Source organism: Solanum dulcamara, chromosome 9 (genome assembly GCF_947179165.1).
Source record: "Solanum dulcamara chromosome 9, daSolDulc1.2, whole genome shotgun sequence".
Taxonomy (NCBI): Eukaryota; Viridiplantae; Streptophyta; class Magnoliopsida; order Solanales; family Solanaceae; genus Solanum; species Solanum dulcamara.
In genome coordinates, this window is record NC_077245.1 from 75,401,621 (window position 1) to 75,417,127 (window position 15,507).

Sequence of the window (15,507 nt, forward strand, 5' to 3'; positions counted from 1 at the left end):
AATTCGCTATACAATTCACAATTTTTGTATAACGTTGGTATATTTCACTATACAATTCATGCACAACGTTTGTATAATTCGCTGTACAATTTTTAGTGTTTGTATATTTCGCTATACAATTCGATTCGCACACAGCGTTTGTATAAATCGCCTGAATTTTACAAAACTCAACTGTATAATCGCGTGAATTATACAAAACTTAAACTGTAATTGCAGCTAGATGTTTACCACAAGCCATAATTAATTTAAACTATAGCTATATTAGCAAATTAACTAGTATATGTTTGTTTATCCGCATAATTTTTCCTTAAAAAAATGGGATAGACATGATGAGTGTGTTGATTCAGAGCGAGAATACACAACAAATCCTATACACTTTTGGAGGTGCGATGATGGTAAAATAAAATAGACGATTTACATTTTTTGTTATTGTTTTTATCAGTGATATTTTTGGTTGTTCACGTGACGTAAGAAGATCTAACTTTGATGATTTCGTGGCTATGTAATTTGTGAATGCAAATCCTAAATAAACATAATACTAATCCACAAATTACACTTATAAATATGCAGTAAAATTATCTATTTATTATATACTTCTGTCCCTATTGAAAGTAGTTGCTGAAAACTGTGATTAACTCATCCATCCACATCTACACAAATATAATTCACGCACAAATTAGTAAAGTTTCAACTATTTAACATAGTTGTTAAATCATTATTCCTTGAGGAGGTAGAATCGTTGATGACTTTGGAAAAGAGCATAAGGCCTTGCACGTGACCATTTCAAAGCGCAGACTCATAATCAAAATATATTAGCTAGAAAAGATGAATTTATACACGTAAATAATATACTTTTAGAGATGATATTATTTAGTATTTACTGGTCTCTAATATTAAAACACTAATTTCATGGGGACTGTTTATTGATCGCCAACACATTCTCCATTTTGAAAAAAAATTCTTTGATCAGAATCCACATTATGCAAATAGATAGCTGGTTGCACACCAAATTTAATGCTAATGGTGCCACCATCACTTTTCACGTAGAGAGTTCGGTTTCAAATGCTTGAGGAATTGAGGATTGTTGCATAAGGTGAAGTTTATTTTTCACCTTTAAATAAATTTCATGTTGCCATGGAACAAGTAGTGGTAGTGAAGCTTGCATAGTAGTAGTAGCCTAGACTGACCGCTCAAAAATGGGTCAATCCATATATTCTTTTCAAATCATTTAGTGGCATTGTTTATCTTTCATTCTCGAATTTCTTTCATTTCAAATTTATACATTTTTTCATCTATACTTAACAAATAATTAGAACTAGAATCAAGATGTTGAGATCTCAATAAAGAAGCAAAAATAAAGTATTAACACATAACACATAACACATAATGTCAGAACATATTTTCATATGTATCAATACATTCATCTAAATATAAATAAAATTTAAATTAAAGTTGAAAATGCCTTTCTACCTGTGGAATTTGATAGTTAGGAGGTGGGCAGGACCACGATAAATACCTATCAGAAATATATGGTCCCATGCCCAAGTCATTATCAATAAGACCCGAAATCCCCAAAAATATTAATTGGATCTCATTGAAAGGATCAGTTAGTATGTTGTTGTGTTCGCAATAATTTCTAACAAACACTACTATTTCCTTTGTTGTACCATACCAGTGATTCTCCTGCATTTCACAGTTTTCTTCCGAATTCAAGTTGCTGACATGGATCAAAACATTCAATGGAACTATTTAGTTTAATTTCACTAACCTAATTGTCTGTTTGAGGATTGTATAAACACTGGACATATATACCCTCTAGTTTAAAGGTATTGTTCACCCTACTAAAAATATCTTTTTCTGTACAAAGTTCCAAATTGTGGGTGCTCCATACAACCATAATGCGTCTCTAAAATAATAATTAAAACAAATTAATAAAATGACGAACAAAACGAAATGAATGAAAATGTTTACATGAGATTCTCCCTTACTTGAAATGATTCGAGTTAAGAAAGTAGTCGAACAATTCATTTAATTGGTCAACTTCAACAAGCTAAGTATTTATTGTTAGCAGCACTGTAAACTTTTTAAAATCTCTGAAGTCATTTTTAAGACTCCAAAAATCATCTACAAATTTCAACGTAAATAATTATTATAAAAACAAAAATTATAAATATATTCTTAAATTCAAATATTCAAAACATACCATCAAAGAAATTAAAGTTGCTCAATCGAATATTTCCGTCGGTTCCTACGTAAACCCCATCAAACAAATCTCCATGGCGATAGGATGATTTGTGAATTGCCTTTAATCCCCACGTTATTTGCCTAGAAAAAATTAAAGAATAGAATAATGAACAAAAATCTTTAAAAAATTAAATCAACTTAAAAGTATAAATATTATAAACTTACTAAAAAAAATTTTCAAATCGCATTCCACACTTACCTGAATGGGAGTTACAAATGTTGAAAAATAAAATAAAATTGGAGTTACAACGTATATTCAGTTTAAAATTAAAATTTAAATGAAATTAAAAAAGAAAAAGAAGTGGGAAAAAGAAAACAAATATCATTTGAAGCAAAATCTCCCAAATTAGGTCATAGCCAGCGGCAAAAGGCATTTCCCGGCCGGCGGCTTTTTTAGCCAATTGACAACTCCGAACTACACAGCAGCAGTGAAGTATGAGCAGTGCGCAATTATGCACATTGCTTGGGGAATTGGGATACGAAGGTCACGAATCACTTGATCCTGATAGTTTCGAGTGGCCTTTCCAGTACGACGACGCTCGACCTGTCCTCGATTGGCTTTGCTCCAGCCTTCGCCCTTCTAATGTCCTTTCCCCTTCCGAAGTCACACAGTGAAGTCTCTCTTTCATTTTCTTTCTCTTCCTACATTCTGGATAATTGCGTTTGTTTGGTTGTATAATTTAATCTAAGTATCGAAATATGAGATATAATGCAATTTAGAATTCGATTCATTTGTGGATCGGAAGCTGTATTAAGTGTCAAGGTTGTTCTTAAATTTATTTTTTTGTTTTTTCATTTTAAAGTTACTAAGCAATGTCATTTGAGCTACAGTACGTGATTTCTTCGGTTTTGTGTAAATTGAACGTCTCAAGAGATAAACGGGAATTTTACAGTTCTATTTGTTATATCAGATTCATCGGAAGCTGTATTATTTATCAGTTTATTGTGTTTTCTAATTTGCAAAGTTACTAAGCTGTGCCATTTTAACTCTTATGTTTAATCTTTTACATAATTGATTTAGTTGTGTGATAATTTAAGAAGTGTTGAAAAACGTCTAGAAATTCTATCTGGAAGCTGGACTTACTATCAACCTTGCAATCGAATTTGTTTTATATTCAATATTCAATGTCATTTCAGCGTCTTCGCCATCATTAATGGGGATGTTAACATAATTGTGATTAGTTATGCTTTGGCTTTTACTCTTGAATGAATAGGAGAATATCTGCAAGACTCCATCTTCTGTAGTGGACTTCCCTTCTCTCCTTTCTTTAGAACGATATGGCCATAGAATCTTTAGGATATATTGGCTAGATGTAATTGATGCGTTTATAGTTCAATGAGTTTACACAGTGATAATTGTTAGTTTTCTACTGAAAAGCATTTTCAACTTTCATTATCTCTTTAGCTTGCATAGGATTGAGGCGTTACAGTATTAGTTGTATAATCTCTTGAGCTTTCCTTTAGGAATTGCTGTATGCTTTTCATAGTTACTAATATCTTTTAATTTAGTCTCACAGTCATGATTATTTTAGTCCTATGTTCGTTTTCACTTCTTTTCCCTTTCTTGATAAAAAAAACTAGAAAAAAGAGGAAAAAAGTAAAACTGGTCAATATGACTCTATTCTCGTCCTCAATCATTAGAACATGAAATGTTTCAGTTGCTTGAAATGACATCTCTGGACAATGTAGTACTTATAGAATTAATCTTGACTTCACTATATTAGACTCTGTCTACTCTATCCTATCCTTCTAGACAAGTTTTTTCTTGCATTTGTCAGAATTCTCTATTTCTATTGACGGAACACACAATTCATCCTTTTAAATATCATCTTCTCCTGTAACCTAGGTACGAGCATCTTTTACATGAGGAGAAGCTGTTGGAGGTACGTTGTCATACACCCCCACCCCACCCCACCCCACAACAAACAGTAATTAAAGCTGAGTGAAACTATCATTTCATATAAAAATAATTTGCTTCAGTCTGGTTGAAACCTCAAGAATTTGGTGGTATAGTTAAAGGTGCCTTCATGCCTCCAATGGTTTATCTGACAAATGCTGATATATATTCGTTAGGATGTTTGCATTATGCATGCCCCTTATCTCAATTGTTAAGAAAGCTTATACCTGTGGGTATGATGTTGTTTTACTTCGGGTGCTTTTCAGAAGAGAGGAAAAAATTTCCGGAGGTTCATTAAAGTTGCAAGATGAGTTGTAATATCTAGAACCTTTACTATTGATAATTACTTATCATTTGTCAACCTTTAGATTTGTTTACCTCATTATGTGCTTTCATCGTAATTATTTTGGGTTGTTGTTGTTGGGGGTGGGATGGGTGGGGGGACCACTTGACACTATGTATCTACCGTATGTACTTATGTGTATATGCTTATGTTTATAATATATGTACAGATATATATTTTATTCACTAAGAGTTTTCATTTAATAAAGTTGAAGATGTTTGCGATCATGTCCTTCTTGCCACTATGTATATACAATCATCCTCATATGTGCAATGACTTTGCAGGGAGAAGATCTAGACTTTGCTTATGACAGCATTTCAGCCTTCTCAACGAGGAGAGAAAACCAAGAGGCGGTTTTTGGAAGCGAAGAAGGATTGAAGGATATAAGGTGATGACTATTGTCTCTTAGATCTATTGTTCATTATTGCTAAACCTTTTCTATTCTATCTCGAAGTTTGAGTGAATTTAAACTCAAAATTACATTGTTGACGTAATTCTAGTTTCTAAACGATTCACATTCACATTGTGATGTACCTATACTCTCAACTGGATCACTGATCCAGCATTGTATCTACTCATGATGTAACAATAAGTTAAATAGTTCTTAAAGAAATTAGTCAAACATGTTTTTTATCTCATCTCTACTTTTTCTCGTGGTCTGTTTCTCTTTTACTATTTTTTGAGACTTTCTGTGCTCCCAATCAATACCTTCGTTTGGGTACACTTAATAGAAATCTCTCAGATTGCGGGAGTTAGCAGACCCTTAGAAACAGTTATCTATAATTTCACACCTCAGCTGTTATGTTGTGTTTCTGGAAATATTGTGAATGATGCATCGGGGACATGATCATAGGTATGTGAAGGTCAGTCTTCTTGTCCTTACCTCGAATGCAACAGCTGTAGTTTATATTTCCCCATTGATCTGATCAATCATCAGTTCTGGATTATCTTTATTCCATAATTAGAAACTGCATATGAAGAGGCAACTTAGATACCAGAGAGTTGATAAAGGCAATTTAGTGTGCACAAGATGGTGTATCTTTCTCTGAATTCTTTTTTGGGAATAAGTAAAATATAACATTCTTAGAACCTTATCTTGGCTCCTTTGTATATTAAAATGAATTGGTCTCAGAGTATTTTGTTTTTCCATTTTCTCTGTTTTTCTCTGATATTGATGGTTTGCTTAATCATCAGAGATGCAACTTTAGCATTAAAAGCTGAAGAATTGGAGTTACAGAAACAGCTGAGACGATTGCAGTCTCAATATGATATGCTCACTGGGCAGGCTTCTACATTGATTCAGGGAAGAAGGGCTCGAGTCGCAGCAACTTCTGTTCTTAATGGACAGCAGGCTACCACAGACGATAGCCTTTCAGCAAGGAATTTAGAGGTATGCCAGTTAAATGCAACTTATTTTATCTTATTTGCATAATTTACATGCAGTCTATACAAAGAATATCATCTCCTATAATGGCACATGTAAGGTTGCTATTGATGGTAAATCAGTTAATGTGAGGATATTTTAAAGACAGTGAGGCCTGGTGATTATGTAGGCAGGTTCACAGTAAATTCTTCTTTTGCTTTACCTACAACTAGACCAAACAAAGCTTAAATGTTATTTTGACGGCAGACAATGTGGGAAGAGGATCAGAATATTATTAATCTTGGCTTGTTTAAGTGGTAGATTGAAGATGTTAATCTGATAACTGGTTTGTGGTTTTCATCTTCTTTCGCTTGGTTGTTATCCATGATTATTTATTTAAGATGCTAAAACTCCTACAGGCAGATTAAACATATGAGAGATCAGGTGAGAGATAGAAGCAAACATGGAATGTAACACCTTCAAGTGTTTTTAGGAGAATCTGGAAACGGATAAGCGGATTGACTTCTGATAGGGAAAGAAAAGATGCACTTGAAGGATTTGGAAGTGTGCTTGGAAGATCAGGAGTTCTTTACTATTACATATGAAACTTTCCCTATGTATGGGTGCTTGGGTCAAATAATTGGAGGGCTTGAGCCTTGTAGCAATTCCATTTGGTACTTTTCTGGTGCATTAACAAAAATAAATGACATTGATGAAGTAGGTTACCAAAAAAAATGTCATTGAAGTATTGAGCAAAGTGACATAAAAAGAAATTCTTCCGAACAAGTGTTTGTCGTTGAATTACATAAACTCTTAGCTCTTCGATTTATCATTTAAGTTTGTCTTTACATCATATCTCATGGTGTTGATTAACCAGCTGTGCTATGTTTATGGCCATAATGATCAAAATTTATATTTTGCATCAGTGGAGTTGCTTTTAGGAATATATTACGCTGCGCTATTTTCCATTTTTGTAATGTTTGGCACATTAAATGTCTGCATCAGATTTGCCCCTTTGCCTATATTTTTTTGCTATTTCCATTTTTGTAATGTTAGCACATTAACATGTCTGCTTCAGATTGCCCCTTTACATATTAGGCTGCCAATTGTTAGTGTATATTCTGGGCTGGTTTTGGCAGCATGAATGCTATGCAGCTTTTTCAGGGAAAGAAGATAAACTTCGCCAAAAAGTTGAGTCATTGTTAAGGAATTCTGAAATTCTTATTGCCTTTCCATAATCCATATATTTAGCAAATGTATCCACTAAAGAAACTTGCCCACTCTCCAAGTTGGAGGCATCCTATATTTCTTGTCTCTATAATATATACTTCCGTTGAGAAATGTACCTATATTGATACTGTGTAATAGTTTTATATGGCTTCCTAAAATGCTTCACTATACATAGATGAATGCAGTTCTTGGAAGGATGGCTTCTACTGCGCAAGAGTTGGCACACTATCATTCAGGGGATGGTACGTCAATTTTTTTCTTATGACTATTTCAGAAAATTTCTCTTATTGCTTAAAGGGTATGTGTGGTGAATATATTAATTAGAAAGTTTTTTATTGCTTTGAATGTCAACTCACATTCCCACAGATCTTTTGTAAGTTCTAATGCTTACTATGTACATAATGACTACTAAGATCTCCAAAAACAAATGGGATTATACTTTTTCAAGATGAATGCTGGTTGCTGCTTTGCTTTTAAAATGATGTGTTTGTGCACATGTCTTGTGTATACTCTATCAATATGCTGCATAGTTTAATTAGACTAGCTGTAACAGTCTATTGCTTAGCTCACTTGGACGTCTAGGTTCCAACTTGATTAAGATAGCAGGTCAAATGAAAATCTTAATTGAGCAAATTCTGTTTTCCTCTCTGTGCTATACTCCCAGACCCACATCTGGAACTATACTGGGTATGTTGTTGTTATCTATTTCTTTTTACTATTGCGACTATTTCCTTGATATTCCAAATTCTTTTGTATTGTAGAAGATGGAATATACCTTTCTTACTCGGACTTCCATGCATATCTGCTGGCGGATGCATCTTGTGTAAAGGAGTTAAATCAGTGGTTTACCAAGCATCTAGATACAGTACGTTTGAAATATTATTATTTTACTTGGTTCTTTCCCTTGTGAGCATTTTTATCTTCTTAAACCTAGTAATATCACGTATATTTGGAAACTCATCAAACCTTAGACGTAGGACTTGGGTTGTGGAAGCAACATAAAAGGTAAAGCTTGCACACAATTTTGGTATAATGCGTAACTGTGAACTGAATTTGCTTAGTGCTGATACCTTTTGCTTTTTACCTGTTCATTCATCCATGAATTCTTTTAGGTCTGACTTACATAACGCTAAAAAGGTCACTGTAATCTTGATCATTGAATTGTTAACCTCTAAAGTATCAATTCCTTCCTTGGAACTTCTCTTATTTTTAAGATAGAATTCTTGAAATGAGCCACTAAGCATTATATGCTCTTGTTTTGAGTTATATCTTTAATGTTGAGTTTTTTCTCTTCAGCTCTATGAATTTAGGAAGGCTTACTCTGGGACTTGTGTTTCTTGCTGTATAGTACATGATTTGCAATCTTACTTTTAGATGCTGAATTTTATAGTGTCTATGCATATTTAATACCGTAGACCAGTCTGTACCCTTTCTGCCAACCTTTTAAATGTCCCTTTGCCTGGCCAAAGCCCTGATCCGTCCCTTATAATCTGCTCTTCAAGATTATCTTGGATCTCAATGGCTTAATATTTTGTGCATTTATGGTACAACTTGATTTTAGGGTCCATCTGATTGGTTGCTGAGGAAGCTAAGTCAAGTTTTTACCTAAATGACATATCAAATATTTTACTTTTAGTCCTCAACTTTTTGCACACGTAGTGATTATCCCATTTGGTGGGCTTGGCCTTAAGATTGGAAGGCATGTGTTGTCCAGCCAACCATTACAATGGTAATCTGCATAGCTGAAAACTTTGGCCCTACCCATCTGATCTGCACTTTCCAGATCTATTTTATAGGATTTCAGTGTCTTGACTTTTCTATTATTGGTTTATTGTGGTTTAGGGTCCCTACAGATTAGTTGCAGAGGAGGGGAAGTCAAAATGTTCATGGGTTAGCCTTAATGACATATCAAACGTTTTACTACGAGGTATTTACATTCATACACCTCCTTTCACATCAGTTTTTTTCTGCAAGTCGAGTATATGTTTGTATCTGATTTGCTCGTGTACTTATTGACGGAGAGATTTGTTCTCCTTAGAATTGGCGAAAGCTTCCTGGCTATTGTGTCTGGTTGTTAGGTTGATTTGTAAATATTTTTCCTTGTGACATGGCAGATCTGGAAAAGTCTCACCACCAGCGTGTTTCTGAATTGCAACGCCTTCGCTCCATGTATGCACCATTTCTTTTGCTTTAATCTAAGCAATTTATGTTCCTATCAAATGTTTTGGCTTTTATTGGGATGTATCCTTATATTTCGTGACATTCCTGAAACAGGATGCTTGGCCATGTACATTAATTGTCATATTACATCAGAAGTTGAAGAGAGTTTACTTTTTGGTTCCTATAGTATATAAATATAGAATATTAGAATTTAAACTACTTGGAAATACTTCTCCTGTATGTCAATCATGAATCATCTCTGAGAAATTGTCAACCCAGCTTCATGGTTGCCCTTCTGAAATTGTCAACCCAGCTTCATGGTTGCCCTTCTTTGTGACAGATTTGGTCCAAGTGAGAGGCAATGGATAGAAGCTCAAGTTGAGAATGCTAAACAACAAGCTATTCTTGCTACGTTCAAGGGTCAAGTGACATCAGATGAGGCTCACATTCATCTGGACCTTCATTCTCTTCGGTATATGTCATCTACACTCTTCTGCACCTAAAACTGATATATTTTTTGCTGTTCATGTTCATGGTGTATTCTCTATTTGGATTATTGCATTATGATATTAGTGACATATGTTCGTTCTACGAGGCTATGGTGCTTGTCATATGAATGGTTTTGTATCTCTAAGGGGTAACAAGGTGACATCACATCTTAGAAGTGTGTCATTCTTTTTGTAACGGACTAAGTAGGAAATTGTGTCACATAAACATAGCGTTTACTCGTGCATTTTTGTTTAAACCTGCTTTGCAACTCGATTTTTGCTTGAGCCAAGTGTCACGGACTTAGACTTCAACTAAGACCTCCGTGCGGTACTTGACAACTTACTCACGAATCTTTCGCGATCTTGCAGGCTCAAGTAAGCCTTTAAGACTAGATAGCTAAGGGAATGCTAGATTATAAGAAAGACAAGAGAGCTTTTATGAAGAAGGCTTTGTATTACTTGGAAGAATGCTTGATTTCTGGATGGTTTGTTACAAATGAATGCCCCCTCTATTTATACTACTCCTAAGGGGCTTAAGTGTAAATAAAAATTGCTATACAAGTCCTTCCATATTTACAAAGAAGTTCCTACTCTAGAATTCTCTACACACTCTAGAAAATTCTAGAGAACTCTATGGCTTCCAAGACTTCTCTTCCATATTTTACAAGAATCTAGAGTCTTTTATAAACCTCTCCAAGACTCGAGGTTCTTCCTCCTTCAAGATCAAGTGGTGGGTCATAACACAAGGGTCTATTGGTAGCAACCTCTCTACTCCACAAAGATAGGGGTAAGGTCTGCATGCACCCCACCCTCCTTAGATCCCACTTGTTTGACTACACTGGCTATGTTGTTGTAGTAAACATAAATGGTAATAGAGGGAGTATCAAGGATTGTGATCATATCAAGACAATACATGGAAATTTTCATGTTTCACTTCTACAAAATGATTGGTGACGTTCCAATAGAACTCAAGTCCCCTTCCCTCCAAATTCCTCTCTCTTCCGAAAAAAAGAAGAAAATCCTTTGAAACTGGAACTGGGTGTACTTAGAGGGTTAAGAAGCATCATTTTGTTCTACAGATCTTGGATGCTTAGTTATTTACTTATTTTACATTGCTTACGCAATCCCGAATAAATTTCTGATGTCTGAAATGTCATTGCGTGTCATTTGTTGTTCTGTACATCAATCAACTATCACATTTGTGCAGGAGAATACTAGCTTCTATCTGCAGGGAAGTGATTGAGAACTCTCTTTGCTGTATCCATCATAGTTACATTACAATTTCCCTATTGGTTACAATTTCGAGCTTCCCAAGATGAAGCCATCGTATATAAAAATGATCATGATAATTCAACGAACCAAAGAAAATCATAATAACGAGGAATAGATAGAAAAACTTGCAATTGTAAATATGCACTGAAAGCTAGTTCTTGTTCTTTTTTGTGACATCCCCAAATAGTTCTTATTTTGGAATATTGTGGAACGTACTTATCTATAACCTGTTGATAAACTTTGTAGCTGTTGGTATCTCTTTATTTAATGATACTCTGCTGCTTGGTAAACATTGTTGTTCTAAAATTGAATGTTATAACCTTATTTGTGGGCTACTTTATCATAAAATTCGTTATCTCTTTGCAGGAGAAAACATGCTGAACTAGTTGGAGAAATCTCAATTTTATATCGCAAAGAAGAGAAGTTATTATCTGAGGTTTGTCTAGCACTCGTGGAATCTTTTCTGGTTATATGCTAGCTATTTATTACTTAGTCGTGAATCAAGAGAAGATGTCAGGTAGCACCCTTAGAGATAAGAGTTATCATATTGTTGATTAGGTGTTGCTTCAATATCAGCCAAGGTGATCGATTCAGAATGAACAGACATTCTATATTTCAAGACAACTTCAAGAATTCTTTGATGTCTTTAGATTTTGATGTCATTGTTGGGTATATTACCTACTGCAGTTCTTATTTTTCAGACTATTCCTGATCTTTGTTGGGAGCTGGCTCAGCTACAAGACACATACATCTTGGAAGGTAATAATATTGTTGCCTGACCTTGTGATCTTAAAATTTTAGTTAGCATATATTTTTCTGATGAATGCTATTTCTTGTGGAATATGTAGGAGACTATGATCTAAAGGTCATGCGCCAAGAATTCTACATCAACAGGCAAAAAACGGTATGAGTAAGAGGGTGATGTGTTTCCTATACAGTTATTTTCTTTATTTCTTCTACTAATAACCATCATAAGGAGCACATATTAATGGCTCGCTTTTGCTAATTTGGCATGCAGCATATTCTAATACCATGTTGTTCTTGGTTCCAATTGTTAGCTACCTTTGGGTATCTAATTTAGTACATTGATGTCAAGAAATTCTTGTAATTCTTACTTAATTATGGTTTCTCTGCAGTTCATAAATCATTTAATTAATCATGTCGCAAGGCATCAATTTCTGAAAGTAGCATGTCAGTTGGAAAAGAAGACCATGCTTGGGGCATTTTCATTGCTTAAAGTTATTGAGTCTGAGCTGCATGGATACCTGTCAGCAACAAAAGGCAGAGTGGTAAGTATATTCGTAGAATGAGTCATGTCACAGACTTGAATTAAACTTGAAGAACCTTCACCAGCTTGATTTTGTTCTTGTTTTTCCCTTCTCCTTTTTAAGCCTTATTCAACTTTCCATAATGTCCTTCGTCATCCAAACGTCTTTTAACTTGCGTAAATTGAACAATAAACTCATAAAAGGGATGAAGCTGGATTTTTGGATACAAAATTTTCTTTGCAACAAAAATGGCATGTTTGTGTGGGTCTTAAAATTTGACATTTATGGAACAATTTAAAACGTAGCTGAAGATAGTTGAATAGATACAAAGGGTTCATATAGATGACCCCAATTAATTGGGGTTGAAGGTTGTCGATTGATTGTGGTTGATTGAAGTACTTGATTTTTAGTAAGAATCTTGGGAAGTCAAGGTGGGGTTAGCAGTTGCTGCATGTTTAAGAGGCAATGTAGGACGCTGATTGAAATATGGACACGGGATGGTTATACCTTTGAGGCCTCTTAAAAGAAAATTTTCATCTTTAATTGGGACATAGGAGTACAATATTTATCTTTGCTTTCTTAGTTGTCCACTCATGCAACTTTTTTGATTTAGGGTCGATGCATGGCACTGATCCAAGCTGCATCTGATGTTCAAGAACAAGGAGCAGTGGATGATCGCGATACATTTCTTCATGGCATCAGGGACCTTTTAAGCTTATATTCAAGTAATGGATCTGGACATTGAAATATTACTTCACCATTTCTGGATTATTATTCATACTTAATTCGTTTCTTCAGACATTCAAGCTGGTCCATCAACATATGTTTCGGCACCTGGCATTGTGCAACATATATCAAGCCTCCGTTCAGATCTGATGTCTTTACAATACGACCTTGAACACACCCTTCCTCAGGATAGAGATCAATGTATAAATAAAATGTAAGTTCTCAACTCTGTCGAATTATACCAGTCTCTATATAACTCCTCTCCAGTATTCTGACATTATTAATCATATGGGGACAGCTTTGAAGCTTTAGAATAAGATCTCTGCACAATACTCTCTTACGTGGCCCTATATATCACTGCCAACGCATTAGTTTATTCACATTTTTATATTGTTTTTGATCTAAGCGAACACCAACTTATATGAAAATGAAATCCATCAAATATTAGTTTTGTCTACCTATTGATCTGTTTCTAGGTCATTATAATTGTATAAGTTATGTTTGGAACACACACTTGCAAAATTGTCAAGTTGTGTAGTGTCTCTTTCTGTTTTTTATTTTTGACAAGTGGTCAGCCATGTCTTCATTTACAAGTGATTACTTGCTGGAACTACAAGGCCCTGTAACTAGATCCAGTCAACATATTAGTTTTGTAGGATGTATTTGTGAAGTGTCTTGAAAGATCCGTGAGGTCGTGTTTGTAGTAATTGTTCTTGGAAGATGGAAGTTTTGAACCGGATAATCTTTAAGAAAACTGTGTTGAAATTAATACTTCGAACAAGTCCCCATTTTGCATAAACCATATTTCTTTTATCTTTCATGATCTGTTTTGTAGGTTGAGGTCTCCCTGTTTAGTTAATACTTCAAACAAGTATATGTTATCTGAATTCTGAGTTTGCCTTTGCTTTTACAATCTGCACGGAGTTGTACTCCTTCATAATGGCTTTTCATCAACTTAAAAATCAATACTGATGGTGTCATGGTGTGAAAACATCTTATACCTTTCTTACATCATATATTAGGTGCACTCTTCTTCAAAGTTTGCAGCAGCTATTGTTTGCTTCATCAACAACTGCTCAACCAATTTTAACACCTCAGGTAAATTATTTGTCATTATGCGCTTTGCTTTATGTAAATATGGTTTCTATCTCTCTTTTCCCCCTCTTTCTATTTGCTCAAAGGCTTTTGAGGTTTATATTTCTTCCACTGCTTAACTTATCACTGCATCCAAATTGGACTTTTAGATTCTTCAGCTTGGAAATAATACATGGAGAACAATATATCTTGCTTTTGAATAGGAGTATCTGTTTACTTTAACAAAGGAGTTTTTTCACTCTGCCTTTCCATAATGTATGGGTCATAATTGAGTGCCCCTTTTTCTTTTTTGTGGACTTTGATGTACCACTATCTTTTGCTTCCTGGAAAAACATATGTTCTTGATTGCTTAACTTACCTCACTCTTTTGAGTTATATGAATAGTCATATACGTTATAATGAGCACTTCAGTCCCTTATGTTTAATTTGAAGATTTTAATCTCTTACTTCTCATTTTATGTCCTTCCCTGTATAGACACTAATGAAGCAGCTAGCAACATTGGAAGACTACAATAAGAACCTATCCCGTGCCATTGAAGACGTGACCAGTGAGCACTTGAAGAAGAATGAGGTAAGCTTTCAGCTCAAGTCTTCTTATTTCTGTCCCTAAATAGACACCATTGTTAATTTCTGGTACCGTTTTATGTCTCAGATGGTCCTCTGTATTTATTATGGTTTAAGATGTGTTCACACTCTTTTTTATGCTGTATTTCTTGAAGATGTAAATTAATAAATGATATACTCGTCATAAAACAGATTTACAGACATCAAAAAGCAGAGAAGACTATTGAGAGGCGAGTTTTTGTAGATTTCTTCTGCCACCCTGAGCGCTTAAGAAACAAGGTCATGGAACTTGCTGCAAGTGTCGGAGCTTTGCAATCTTCATAGTCGCTCTTCTTTGTATATTGTGCTTTGTACGTAGTCAGTTTCTTCATTTGTGATGTATTTTGTGCATGTATGTAAGCCATGTTTCTTCTTTTTCTACTTTCAGTTCAATATTTTCATCAATAATTTTTGAAAGGCCAAGCTCATACTAACTTCATGATTCATAGTATCATTAACTAAACATTAGCCGTGCACTAATTATCTTGTGTGCAAGTCATGAAAGTGTGCTCTTAAGATTTGAAGAAATATTAACATTTTTTATTATCGAGGGGAATCAACATATATAGTATAAATATATGCAAATATTACCTATCTAATGCTGTTTTTTCAGCAATTGACACCCGTTGAACAAAGGTGATTCTGCCACTATTGATATCTACTGATAAATTTGGAAAAAATGAACTTGGTATATTTAACTATTGGTAAACATAGTTATCGAAGACAAACAAGATATGCGTTGACCATATTCTAAATATTATCCTTGGTTCTTTGAAATTAAAATATTCCTTCTCATGTTGCACGGTTTAGACTATGGA

The 15,507-nt window shown here is 34.5% G+C and overlaps 1 protein-coding gene across 1 annotated transcript; it reads left to right on the top strand.

Moving 5' to 3' along the window:
* The first annotated feature begins 2,543 nt into the window (after nt 1-2,543).
* On the top strand, nt 2,544-15,152 carry LOC129902435 (AUGMIN subunit 3-like). The gene is made up of 18 exons (XM_055977669.1): nt 2,544-2,855; nt 4,091-4,127; nt 4,769-4,872; nt 5,679-5,874; nt 7,253-7,319; nt 7,839-7,942; nt 8,920-9,004; nt 9,192-9,246; nt 9,578-9,709; nt 11,364-11,433; nt 11,699-11,756; nt 11,846-11,901; nt 12,134-12,286; nt 12,879-12,990; nt 13,064-13,205; nt 14,014-14,089; nt 14,562-14,657; nt 14,843-15,152. Exons 1-18 carry the CDS (start codon nt 2,680-2,682, stop codon nt 14,972-14,974), a joined length of 1,851 nt encoding a protein of 616 aa, XP_055833644.1. The 5' UTR covers nt 2,544-2,679; the 3' UTR covers nt 14,975-15,152.
* The last annotated feature ends 355 nt before the right edge of the window (nt 15,153-15,507 follow it).